Below are 14,471 nucleotides of genomic sequence, written 5' to 3' on the forward strand. Positions count from 1 at the left end.
GTTCCATGAAACAATTTGTTATATTTCTTCAAAATTTTCAAATTATGGATCCCTGAAGTTTCAAATCTTGATAGAGCCGGTGCTGTTACTCTCCTAAGTTGAGGCCATGAAACAATAATTCTCATGCACACTCAAAAAGAAGCTAAAAATTTTGAATATTCTCTTCCAAATATGCAATTACCATCTTATATTCCTGAATTTAACCACAGCCACTCCTACCTCATCCTTCCATTCCCCATAAGTAAGTCTCCATTCTAGAATTAATGAAAATGAAAATCAATGGTGAAGTCACCAACTATTGGAAGTCACAAGACCTGTCAGGTTTGGCCTTTGGGTCGGGTTTTACTATTATCAAATGTGATCGATCTTATTAGGTATATATGATTGAATCGTAACCACTCTCATCACACTAAAGCTACAACGTACAGATGTGTTTATAAGTGATATTTATGTATCAATAAAATTACAAGAATATCATTTCGATCATAATAATGCAATATAAATGACATTCTTGTAATTTTGTATCATTTTTTCAAAGCACTTAATTAAAATTATTCCTGACGACTCCTCTCCATCTTGTGTCTATAAATACCAACGTAGGGAACCCTCCCATTGATCATCAAACACTACTTTAATCATAAGACAATCTTGCTCTCTCTCAATCGTCCCTTCTTTACTTCTCCATCTTCACGGCATATACATACAAATATGCGTATGTCCTCGTGTTTCCTTTTCTTATTGTTATTATTGTCTCTGTTTCAGACTCCTTGTTTCCTTTCTTCTCCTTCTCCTTCACCTGATTCTCCCCAATTATGTCTCCACGATGAGAGGTTTGATTTGCTGCAACTGAAGCAAAAACATTACCATGTCTCTCCATATTACAACTACCATCCTCTCAACTCTTGGAAGCCAAATACTGATTGCTGCTTCTGGAAAGGCATCTCCTGCGATGGCAACACTGGTCATGTAGTTGGCCTTGATCTCTTCAATTCATCACTGCATGGTTCTATCCACTCCAATAGCAGCCTCTTCCAGCTTCATCAACTTCAAATGCTCAACCTCTCATGGAATCATTTCGATCACTTTGCTCCATCGGGGTTTGAAAGACTCTCCAGGTTAATGCATCTCAACCTCTCTTCAAACTATTTTTCTGGACAAATCCCATCACAACTATCACAACTCAAAGATTTGGTTTCTCTTGATCTTTCTTGGAACCACTTTGGAGGCCAAATCCCATCACAAATATCACAACTCACATATTTGGTTTCTCTTGATCTTTCTTCGAACCAATTTGAAGGCCAAGTCCCATCTGAAATCTCTAAGCTGACGAAGTTGGTTTTCCTTGACCTCTCTAGCCTGTATGGGTTTTCCCAACTTGAAATCCCTAATTTGGGAGCATTTGTTCAAAACCTATCTATGTTGAGAGAATTGCGTCTTGATAGCTTGAACTTGTCAGCTCAAGAAAATAAGTATTGGTGTCGTCGCTTATCATCTGCATTGCCTAACCTTCAAGTGTTGTCAATGAGTTATTGTTCACTTACAGGTCCCTTGGATGCATCCATCTCAAGCCTTCGTTTCCTCTCGGAGCTCTCCCTTGATGACAACTACAATCTCTCTTCCACAGTACCTAGTTCTTTGATGAACCTAACTTCTTTGACTATCCTTAGTCTCGGCAATTGCGGACTTCATGGAGATTTTCCAAGCAATGTTTTTCTTCAACCGAACTTGAGGGACATAGCCTTATATGATAATCCTCTCCTCTCGGTTCATTTTCCTGAAGTCCCTCAAGTCAACACTACTCTTCAATATCTGGATGTTGGCAGCACAAATTTCCAAGGGAAGTTCCCAAGTTCAGTTGGGAAACTCAAGTTTTTGAAGGAATTGTATCTCAATGATTGCAACTTCTTTGGACCAATTCCTCCTTGTCTTGCAAATCTTACCCAACTTACCTCCTTGTATCTTTCAGACAACAATTTTAGTGGTGAAATCCCTTCCTATTTTTGGGAGAGGTTTCCCAATCTTGAGACACTAGAATTGGGCAACAATTTGCTCCAAGGGCCCCTCCATTCTTATTTGTTTTTTCTCCCATCATTGAGTAACCTTCACTTGTCCAATAACCAATTTAGTGGGGTCGTAAATGAGCCTATTCACAACATCTCTTCTTTTTCTAGTCCACGGTATTTTGATTTAAGTGGCAATCATTTGAAAGGACAAGATCTGATGAGATCAATTTCCAAGATCAAAGGAACATTTCGGTATCTTGACCTTTCATTCAATGACTTTGGCTACATAGTGGAAGATAGAAATCTTTCTTCGTATGATCATAGTTTGTCCAGCAATCATCGTAGTGGTGAAAACTTAGTATTCAATGCTCAAATTTTGTCATTGGTCATGACTTCTTGTAACATAAGTAAATTCCCAGATTTTCTAATTAGGAACCAAAAGGCATTGAGTGGTCTAGATATCTCTGGTAATAGAATAACCGGTACAATACCCAAATTGATATGGCAACCGAGTTTGAGTTACCTAAACCTTTCTAACAACTTTTTCTCAGGTATGGAATTGCCATTACCTAATCATTCCTTCAATAACCTTCGGGTAATTGATCTTCACTCAAACATGATACAAGAGTGTCCATCAATAGTTCCATCATGCTTTGACACTAAGTTTGCATCTCCTATCTTAGGGAATCTCACGTCCCTTCTCTCTGAAGCCACTTTTTATTTTTCAATTTCAGACAACAAGTTAACTGGTAAAATCCCTTTCTCAATTTGCAAGGCAACCAATCTTGATATTTTGGATTTGTCCAAGAACCAATTGAGTGGCAACATTCCAACCTGCCTCGGCAATAGCAGCTTGGGGGTACTAAATTTGGAGAACAACAAATTATATGGGCCCATTCCTTCTACTTTCAAAAATGGGTGCAATCTGCACACGCTCAAACTCAATAAAAATAAGCTTCAAGGAAAAGTTCCAAGATCACTGGGCAATTGCAAGTTACTCACGGTGTTAGATATTGCAGAGAACAAGTTGAATGATACCTTTCCCTATTGGTTGGAAAACCTCTCTGAATTGCAGGTTCTTGTGATGAGGTCTAACAAATTTAGTGGTCCCATTGCTGAAGTCACACATGTTGATTCTCCCTTCCCGAATCTACATGTCATTGATCTCTCTTTCAACAAGTTCACAGGAAGTTTACCTCTGCAGTATATTTGTCATTGGAAGGCAATGATGTTTGATGGGGGTACTTCCCAGTTGGGATACCAAAATCTCAAAGCTTTTACCACCTACTATCAGGACACAGTTGCAATTATGGAGAAGGGATTATACTTGAACCTGCAAAAGATTTTAACCGCCTTCACCACCGTGGATCTGTCCAACAACAACTTCAAGGGAAATATTCCACACGCTTTGGGCAATCTAAAAGCACTGAAAGTACTCAACTTATCAGGAAATAGTCTCACAGGTCAAATTCCAATTTCATTGGGGAATCTAAGCGAACTTGAATCGTTAGATCTTTCAAGAAACAAATTATCAGGAGAGATCCCAAGGCAATTGACAAGTTTGACGTTCCTTGAAGTCATGAATCTATCCTATAACAACTTCATAGGAAGTATACCTCAAGGTCGCCAATTTGACACGTTTACAAATGCTTCCTATGAGGGAAATGCAGGACTATGTGGGTTACCTTTGTCAAGAAAGTGTGGAGTATTTGATAAAGCATTACCGCCAACGTCAACATCATTCCAACAAAATGATGATGATTCAACATCTTTACTTGATTGGAAATTTGCCTTGGCAGGATATTGCTCTGGTTTAACAACTGGTTTGGTCATTGGGCAACAATTATTTTGGAGAAAAACCAGATGGTTTGAGTTCATTTCAAGAATTGTGGTATCCAAACAGAGAAAAGGGTCAAGGAAAATCAAACGCCACAATAGAGGGAAATGAATCAATCTCTAAACTCCAGATGATGAGAATTGTCATTATATCTCAATGAAATGTACCTCTTTCCTTCTTTTGTTCTGTTTTGTAGTGTTTTTTCCTTCTATTATGCTTACATGTTTGTGTGTATTCATGTTTAGGCCAAGTGAGATGTTGTGCCCCCTTTAATTTGTATCATGTTTTTCTATTTGCAAGATTACTTTTCTTACATGCTCAAAATTGGATACGAATTTTAAGGGGCAGAATTTTCTGGGTGGGACATAGCCATTTGGCTCCTCTACAGCTCGGGGGTGTACTGCCAAACGGATGGCACGGGCTGGATGAGTGACACGTGGTGGTCTGTAAATCTAAGGGAGGAGAACAATGAAGATGTAAGATTCAGCTGAATGTGAAAAACACATGGGATTTGACTAACCTAAAGAAAAATACCCTTCCTCTTTCCTCTTCCCTCTTCGTCTCTTTCGCAGATCTCCATCTTCGGCACTGGCAATGTTGGCATGGCCATTGTCTAGACCATCATCACCTTTTCAACGAATTAGCATTGGTTGATTTTAACCCCAACAAGGTCCACGGTGAGATGCTCGACCTCCTGCATGCCACCCCGTTCCTCCCTAGATCCTCACCTCTGTTGACTAATCCATCACCACCGGGTCCGACCTCTGAATCGTCACCTTACTGCTTTGGAGATCTCCCGCAGACCCCTCCCTTGCGCCTTTGTACACAGATCCACAATCAAATAAGAAACCCAGATTGCAGAGTACAATCGATGTATTTTGGAGAATATGCTCTGGTGATTGATGGCATTTCAGAAATAGCTCTTGTTGTTGCTTTATAAACTCACTGGTGTTAGGGTTTCGAGATCATTGTCACTGGTTCATGAGTTCTTGTTAAGTGGAAGATTAGATTGTTTTAGTTGTCTGATTACTTGTTCAATTGTTTCCCTTTTTTCTAAGGTTGTTTGATTTGAGGTGGGCGGAAAGATTTCCTCTCTCTCTCTCTCTCTCTCTGTGTTGTGGTTTGCGGAGGTCGCAGGTATAGAACTCTAGATCCGTGAGATGCATAATGGAGCAAACAAATGACTTTGCAGGTCCATCCATTGCCACAGCCCACTTACCTACCAATGATCCCTTCACCCTTTTCTCTGTATATGCTACTATATTTTGTCAACAAATAGTGGAATGATTTTGCTAAATCGGGTTTGTTTTCTACAATACAAACCATGTCTGATTCATTGCTAAGCATCAGTGGATTGCAAAGGAAGAAGAAGAAAATCAGAAATAGAGAGGGAGAGATGGTTGAATCCAGAAAAGGTATGACTCGGGAGAGAGATACGAAGAGGGAGTGGGTATTTTTCTGCTCAATCCTCTTTGTTTCTCACCTTCGACTTAATCTCTACATCTTCATTGTTCTCCTCCCTTAGATCTACAGACGAAAGACCAACTCAGAGCTGGGGAAACAAACGATTTCATTTCTGTCACTACGTTCTTACCCCCAAAAAAAAATAAAAAAAAAAATAAAAATTGCTAGATGGGTCTATCTATCTATTAATGGGTGATGATTGGTGATGGGCATTTATGTTGATTTTAGTTTGGTGATAATTGGCAGGGATTAAAGTGGCTTAGAGGAGAGAAACCCTTGAGGCTGATCACATCATTGATGTGAGACTACCTTACAATTTCTTCATCATGCATCGTGGCATCTTGGTAAAGGGGATTCTGCTGGGTCTCTCAACAAGATTCGGGAACAATGTTTTCTGGTCATGGCCCTATAGAGGCATAACCCTATGTCTAGGCATCGTGGCTATGTCTCGGATTTGGCTCCTCTACAGTTCGGGGGTGTACTGCCAAACTGGTGGCACAGGCTAAATGGATGACACATGGTGTGGTCAATAGATCTAAGGGAGGGGGACAATGAAGGTGTAGGGATTCGGCTGAACACGAGAAACACGGAGGATTGAGTAGGAAAATACCCTCTCCACAGACCACCATGTGTCACCTATCCAGCTTGTGCCATCAGTTTGGCAACACACCCCCAAGCTGTAGAGGAACCAAATGGATAAGGCTATTTATGTTATAAAAAGCCATTGTGGGGTTTTGGAGAGGGTCATAATGCACAACTACTAGGTCAAAAAACATGGAGGATCCATACTCTTGTGCCGAGGCCACCCTCTGACTTTTTGCCTTATACTATACTTCAAAATAAAGAGTATTATTGCATAAATACATATATTGATAAGTTACCCAAAAGAAAAAAAGCATACATTGATATATGTTATGTACGTGAATTTGCATTGCTCCACAGGATTGGCATGATGGGGTGTAGGTGAAGTTTTTTTTTTTTGGTAGAGCATTGGTGAAGAATTAGAGCGGGTGTAGAGTGTTCGGTAGTTAATTTACGGTTATCTTCTTGGTATTTGAACCAGAAAAATTCTTCTCAATAGGAAAGGAGGAGTTATGGGAATTATTACTTAGAAATTGAAATTACTTGTTTTCTTATTTAATTGGGGATAAATGGATAATCTTGGTTGAAGGGCACTTTAGAATGACAAAATAATCTTTTTGATTGAAGGGACACTTTTCAATGACAAATGCTCTGAGGATATGAGGTGGTCTTCTTCAATATGGACAAGATGTCAAGCTTCATCAATAAATCCAATCCATCTATTTCCTTATTTTATCTTTTTTCTTGAATTCAAGATAGGAGTGCTACCCATTGGCGTAGGTATACATCATCGGGCGGAGCCAATGGAAAGACATGCTCGTGCAAGAATAATGAGCACCATGTGCAGTGATCTTTTCACAACCGTTATGTTTAGGCATAGATACACGATAGTGGGTAGTATTCTCTCTTCCTTTAAAATATTTAGTAAAGATCATAAATAACAAATATGTACATACTAGTATTGTATACCGAGCTGGTGCTGGGCTTCCACCTATTCATTGGGCCATTCACTAGACTCATTCCAGGCCCAGAGTTGCCCAAACACGGGCAGGGCCACCGGTATCTTAACAACCAGTATTTGATGGTTAATCGAACCAAAATCAGAACTTTTTGTTCTTTTTCTTTTAGGAGAAAAAAAAATTAGGAATTACCAGGAACAGGTGCTTGTATCGAACATTTTCATCTTTGCTTTTTCAAAAAAATATATTATTTTACTGTTTTAATGGTTTTCTTATTTTTTCTAACATTTTTATCCAAACAGCTTCTTTTCCTATAAATTTTTTAGTGAAATGGATGTAAATTGTAACATTGAGTTTAATGGTTTATTGTTATATGCTTTTCTCCCCGACGATTAGTCGAGATGCGCGTAAGTTGGGCCAGACACCTTGGTTAACAAAAATAAAATAAAAAATGAATGGTTTATTGTTATATGCTTTTCTAATAGTTGTTTAATATAAACTTAAATTTTTTTTTATTGAAATGTATGTAAATCTAATATTGAATGACTTTAACACACTATGCATATAGTAATTGGTTTAACGGTTTATTTAAACGATTTAAACTTTAAAATCAAAATCGAATCATGGTTTCAATTTTAAAATCAAAACCAAACTTGAAATGTTTTAGTTAGGTGTTTTAATTTCTTTGCTTCCTTGGCTGGTCAGATCGGCCAGATGCCCAACAATACTAGCGAAGTTTTGATCAACCCAATAAAAATGGAAAAATAAATGATGAACTAATGTAGAAGAAGCACCAACAACACCAAGGGATAGACTGTGAAAGTGTGGAGTGGTATGACGAGTGCATTCATGGTGGTGAAGGTGCTGCAATGGATCTCTTGGGGCCATTGCTGCCATCATATCATGTCACACACACACACACACACATATATATATATATATATATATAATATATATATATAGAGAGAGAGAGAGAGAAAGGGGTATGAGTATGACCCACATAATCTATGTATGAAAAATTTATCTATTGTTTTTATCAACTATCCATTCTCAATTAGTCTTATATAAAAGCTAAAATTAATTATAAAGCATTTTATTTTCATATAGAGAAGTTAGGTTGATTTGCTATTTAATATATGACTAGATATTGGTGCATAAGGTTAGACTGTAAAGTGAGTGTAAATAGGTCCATGAACTTGAATCTAAAAGAAAAAGTGAGATAAATACAATTCCACTGGTAAATTTTGAAAGCTCCAACAGACGAGAAGAAGTTTCTTGGAAAAATATTAAAAGTAGTTTATGATGGTTCTGTGACTTAAATGCCATCTACAAGACCTGATCCATTGATCAAGTCTCCGGAAATCTCCTTAAAAAATTAGAGCCAACTACTAGAGTAAGTCGTAAATCGATATCTTCAAACTTATTAAAGACTTGCATACCACATATCAAAGTTATTAAAGACTTGCATATCCATCAAACAAGTTTGAAGTTTGAGATTTTGATGGACCCATTTCAAAGCCATGAAATTGAGAAAATGAGCCTGGACGCATTTTCCCTTGTGTTTTCCTACTCCCTCTTCCCACTTTTCCCACTCTAATTTTTTCTTGTTTCATTTAAAAAAAATAAAATCTTCCATGTTTTCTAATTTAATTTTGATAGCTTTTCTCCGAAATCTTATCTAAAAAGTGAAGTTTTTTTAATTTTGTTAGTTACCCTAGAATACATACGACCTTTCTTCCAACCAAATGAATCTTAGTCCTAATAATCACTCTAAAAAGAAACCACATCCTTATGTTCCCTCATTTGAATCTATTCCAATTATGCAATTGACATAATCGAATACCTCCTATAGTTTCTTCAACTCCATTCTTCTACTGTTCTTCAAGGCATGATAGAAATAATTTTATTATTATTATTATTATTATTATTATTATTATTATTATTATTATTATTATTATCTTCCTATGCTCCACTAAGTATAATTATTTCATTATTTGCCATGTGGCCTTTACCCATGTATTTCCATGTGACAAATAATGAAATGTATTTTTTCTCTTTCTCTTTTATTTGATTTATTTATTTCTTTCGAGAAGAAGTCTGAAAGAGACATAACTTGCCAAGGGGATGAATTGATGCACCCCACCATTGCTCTTTGCCAACCCTACTCTAACCTGCTGGGAAGAAAGCTTTGCTAGTACTGAGAAGGTTGAACTAAAAATAAATAAATTCTTTACCATATACAAAAATAGATTTTCAATTTATACAAAGAGAAAAAAAAAAAAAAAAAAGGTTAATTACTCTCCTAACTTGAGGAAGTTACAGTCTTCATACAATTGTCATCTTATATTATGTTACCCTAAGTTTAACCACATTTTTATAAGCAGATATCAATATGATACAGTCAATCCAATACCAATACCGATACTAAAACCGTGCTTTTACCTTATCCTTCTCATTCTCCACTAGTCCAAGTCTCCAACTCTTTCTACCCAAAAAAAAAAAAATCCCCAATTCTGGAATGAAAATGGTAGTCAAAGTCACTACCATTAAAAGTAATAGTTTCTTGAACATTTTCTCTTGTTTACCCTGACTAGTATAGAACCACAGTCCTCACAGCATCGACCCTAAAACCAGAACAGAAGTTTTTAAAAGACAGGTTTGAATGCGATCTTATTAGGTATATAGTAGAAACCTAGCCATTCTCATTCTCATCACGCTAAAGCTAAACCTTGCTGACTCTACTTAATATTGAATGTTTGAAATAAATATCTGGGTCCATGGCTTCATCTCTTCGTATTCCTTTCGGCTCCGTTTGGTTACAATGAGAATTTAAAGGGAAGGGAAGTGAAATTTTCATACTTTAAAAAGAAATATTTATAGTCATTACCCCATATGATTGTATAAAATACTTAATTTTTAAACCATATTTAGTAATAATGTGTTTTACATGTAATTTTTATTTTACATACTATAGCAAAGGGTTTTGGATGCAAAGTAAAGTAAAATTTTAAGACAAAATATGGAATGATTTGAAGTTAATATTAAAGTCACATAGATAATGATTTCATATATATATATATATATATATATTTCTTTTTAAAGTATAAAAATTTTATTTCCTTTCCCTTTTATTCCCCTTACAACCAAACATAGCCTCCCTGGTTACATAATTCACTCAACAGTGACCAAGCCCATGGTTATGTCATTTCAGGCCTTTGAGGGAGTCCAGAAGATCCTTCCCACAAGGACTGGACCACAATGTGGAGCTACTTGGGCTTGGGCTTGGGCTTATAACTTGCTATATTTTTTATAAGCCCAGGTTAGCCCAAGATAGGTCTGGCTCATTGCAATTCAAATTATCTCTCACTATGGTCCGCTTCTTTCAGCATATTCAATTATTCAAATTATTCCCAACACCAGCCAAACAAATCAAAATAGTATTCAAATATTCCCTTTTTTTTTTCACCCTCAATTTCATTCAAATAGTTAAATCCAATCCAAGCAAGCTTTATTATTATTATTATTATTATTATTTTGGTGGGATCCTTATTATATGGGTTACTTGCTATTGTAACAATCCAATGAAATTTTCTTATTTCCGTGTTTTTCTACAATTCATTAGCTCAATTTAACTCCGATCATCTTATGGAGTTAAAGTTATTTATTAATTTCAAGTCAATTGGAGAACCTGAAACCTTTTGATTTCATTTGGGTACAAGGTGAGAAGGCTCCATACATAAAAGAGTGTCATGGAGAAGGGTCTACCAAAGCAAAGGAATCCAAATTCTTTTATTTTCCACCATCTCTGAATCATAATTAAACTTTGGGAAAATTTGTGTACATATAACTGTATCCATATACTGCAGTCACATCAACCATTAGACGCAAAGAGGAAGGATGTGTAATATCGTTTCTGCCCCCTACCGGATGAAAGGCTATTGAAAGTTAATCCTAGTATAAACACGAGGAAAGAGGAAAGCCATGGAAAAGTAAAGATTGAATCTCATAATTGTCTTTCCTCAAATTAGTGGGATTTGTGATGCCTATAATACACTTACATAATGGTATTAGTGTCATTAAGGGGCATAAGTCAAGTCTGCCTTAAGCGAAACGTTATTGAAACTTTTCCCCGAAACCTTCCTCATCAAAGTTATCAGTGCTTCTAATGCTAGTGTTACTTCTTCGTAGCTTCATAACGACCAGTTTAATTAAGTGGAGGAAACTTTAATGCTTCACTTTGGTCTGTCTTTCCCACCTAAGACTATTTTAGTTAGTAGAGTAAACTTTAATGCTTCTTTTTTTGGGTAGTCTTTCTCACCTAAGACTACTTCAGTTAGTGGAGGAAATCGGACTCTTATAGTCTTTTAACTCCTCACCCAGAGAACCTGTCATTCTATACATTGTCAAGTGGGCATCTAAGCCTTATCGTCATTCTATATTTCTCTCTCTCTCTCTCTCTCTCTCTCAAAATAATAAAAAAAAAAACCTAAAATCCAGCCTTGAACAGGACTTACTCATGCATGGACTCAGACTGGTTGATCCATTAAGCTTGAAATTTTGTGTGAAATAACTCGAGCTTAAAATTTGGCACTGGATGAGCTTACTACAGAGATATGTCATTAAGAAAAGGGTGCATGATGTCATTTTCTGGTTGTGTGGCCAATAAGGACGCATGCAGGGGTATCAATATAAATGAAATTTTCAATTTTGTAGAGGTAGAATAGTAATTTTGCATACTCTTGTATATAAGCACGGGTCACACGACTTGACATCATTCTTTTTCCCCATAAAAGAATAGAGGCACCTTATAGTTAGTTCTTAGCAGATTATAAAAAGTAAGGGGTTAGAAGGAATGGATGCGTAGCTTAGTAAGTTCTTCGTAGATTAATAATAACTTCGTATGTTTTGATTTTCATATCCAGTTGGTCCCACTTGAGACCACTTTAATTAGTGGTGGAGACCAGGCTCTCTTTAAACCTTCAGATCACTTTAATTAGTGGAGGAATGCAAGCTCAATCTAGTCAGTCTTCTTCACTCGAGACCACGTTATTTAGGTACCATTTGACAATGTTTTGTTTTTACCATTTCTATATTTTCTTGTTTTCAGAAACGGAGATATGAAAATCAAGCAAAGCAAAGCCAAGTGATCATACGAGAAATAAAATATCATTTAATAATAATGCACTACAATGGTACGTGCGTAATTTATTTTTTCTTAATCATTTTTTTCTTTTTAAGGCATTTAAACAAATGTCATGTGGGGTTCCGTATGAGATCCTCCTCTTGCCTCGGTACCTCGTGTCTATATAAACTCAAACCAGTGGTGGCTCTCATCAATGAATGAACACTTTTCCATATCTTCTCCCTCTTAATCATCCTTTCTTTTTAGTTCCTCTAAGGCATAGAAATATGTCTTGGTGTTTCTATTTCTTCTCTCTCTCTCCGTTTCAAACTTGTATCTTTTCTTCTCCATCACCTTCTCTTCAATTATGTCTTCAGGATGAGAGGTCTGCTTTACTAGAACTGAAGCAAAAGCACTATCTTGCGTATCCAGATGATGATCCCCTCAACTCTTGGAGACAAAATACAGATTGTTGTTTCTGGGAAGGCATCTCCTGTGACAACACCACTGGTCATGTAGTTAGCCTTGACCTCTCTGATTTATCACTCGCCGCTTCTATCCATTTCAATAGCAGCCTATTCCATTTTCATCACCTTCAAATGCTCAACCTCTCATGGAATCATTTCAACTACTTTGCTCCTTCAGGGTTTGACAGATTCACCAGGTTAATGCACCTCAACCTCTCCAATAATGATTTTTCAGGACGAATCCCATCACAAATATTTCAACTCACACATTTTGTTTCTCTTAATCTTTCTTCAAACCAATTTGGAGGCCAAATCCCATTTGAAATCTCTAAGCTGACCAAGTTGGCTTTTCTTGACCTCTCTAACAATTATGGGTTTTCCCAACTTGAAATCCCTAATTTGGGAGCATTTGTTCAAAACCTATCTATGTTGATAGAATTGCGTCTTGATGGGGTGTGAAGGATGTTATTCCTACTAATAATATCAAATAGGATCTTGCCATACAATCATTGAATCACAAAATTAAACTATAAGGGTCGACGCATACCGTTCACCATCGACTGTGAAGAATTTACTGCCATTATATGCTTCTTGTATCTTTATTCCTGCAATCCCAATCACGAACACAATGGATCTTCTAGGTTTCTCCCACTAGCTCCCTTAATGCTCTTTTGGTGATGGAACCAATAATGAGATTGATGTTAGAGTAGGAGGAGGACCTAGAGTCCTATTATGTAAAGTTTTACACTCTCCCATTAAGGTGTGCAAATAGGGTAGGATTCTTTTCCCTAATTTGACGAGGACTGGGTTTTCTATTTGGAATCCAATTCTATGAGATTAATATCGATCAATAACCTAATTGGTATATGGGACAATAATAGAGAATATTCTTACAATCTCCCACTTGAACCATATGACCACATAATTATAATATCAAACATAATTTGGATTATAACATCATACTGCAGTATTTGAAAGTAAACCCATCAACTTTATGTCATCACAATCATAATATTATATTTGAACAAAACTACTAATGTGGATCATGGCGGTTATACATCATATAACGACATACTCCCGTCCATAGTCACAACACTAATAACTTCATCCAAATAGGTGCAAAAGTAGGGAATAGACTAGAAAAGTCTATAAATAAATGGTCCAACATAATATCTCACATATATTAAATAAAATATGTACACACGATAATAAAGTGAGAAATATTCAGAAACAACAAATATCATGATCATTTAAATAAATAAGTAAAAATGTCTAACATAATATGACCATTATATCAAACTTTACATAAACCCATGTCCATTACAAGATCTGTAAAGTGTTTAGGCGCTAATGCCTTGGTCAAAGGATCAGCAATCATCAGACTTGTCTTTATGTGTGTAATACACACTTCTTGTTTCTGAACTGATTCCTTCACAAAATTATATTTTACTCCAATATGCTTTGCTCTACTTGAATGCTTATCATTCTTAGAGTAATATACGGCAGCAACGTTGTCACAATACATTTTCAGCGGCTTCGAAATGGTGTCAACAACCCGAAGTCTTGAGATAAAGTTTCGTAACCAAATTGTCATAGATGTGGCCTCAAAGCATGCCACAAACTCTGCTTCCATAGTAGAAGTAGAGACACAAGTCTGTTTCTTGGATTTCTAAGAAATCGCCCCACCAGTAAGTAGAAAGATGTATCCTGATGTAGATTTCCTACTGTCTAGGCATCCTGCATAATCAGAGTCTGAATATCCGATAACTTCTAACCGATCAGATACTCTGTAAGTAAGCATGTACTCCCTAGTCCCCTTTAAATACATCATCACCTTCTTTACTACAACCCAATGATCCATGTCAGGATTACTCACATATCTGCCTAACATACCAATAGCAAAACTGATGTCTGGACGAGTACAAGTCATTGCATACATAAGACTCCCTACTACGGAAGAATAGGGTATATCCTTCATTTGTGCTCTTTCCAGATCATTCTTTGGGCATTGATTTAGACTGAACTTATCTCCTTTGA

The 14,471-nt window shown here is 36.6% G+C and overlaps 1 protein-coding gene across 1 annotated transcript; it reads left to right on the top strand.

Annotated features, from left to right (window-relative positions):
* The first annotated feature begins 279 nt into the window (after positions 1-279).
* On the top strand, positions 280-12,893 carry LOC122093467 (receptor-like protein 33). Its single transcript, XM_042663818.1, has 3 exons — positions 280-321; positions 763-3,894; positions 12,345-12,893. Exons 1-3 carry the CDS (start codon positions 280-282, stop codon positions 12,891-12,893), a joined length of 3,723 nt encoding a protein of 1,240 aa, XP_042519752.1.
* Positions 12,894-14,471: the final 1,578 nt, after the last annotated feature.

Source organism: Macadamia integrifolia, chromosome 2, assembly GCF_013358625.1.
Source record: "Macadamia integrifolia cultivar HAES 741 chromosome 2, SCU_Mint_v3, whole genome shotgun sequence".
NCBI lineage: Eukaryota > Viridiplantae > Streptophyta > Magnoliopsida > Proteales > Proteaceae > Macadamia > Macadamia integrifolia.

Coding starts and splice junctions, on each gene's coding strand:
- LOC122093467 (XM_042663818.1), top strand. CDS start 280: ATGGTGAAGTCACCAACTATTGGAAGTCACAAGACCTGTCAG. Junction 322..762: donor GAAGTCACAAGACCTGTCAG/GTTTGGCCTTTG, acceptor TCTCTGTTTCAG/ACTCCTTGTTTCCTTTCTTC. Junction 3,895..12,344: donor AGTTCATTTCAAGAATTGTG/GTATCCAAACAG, acceptor TTATGTCTTCAG/GATGAGAGGTCTGCTTTACT.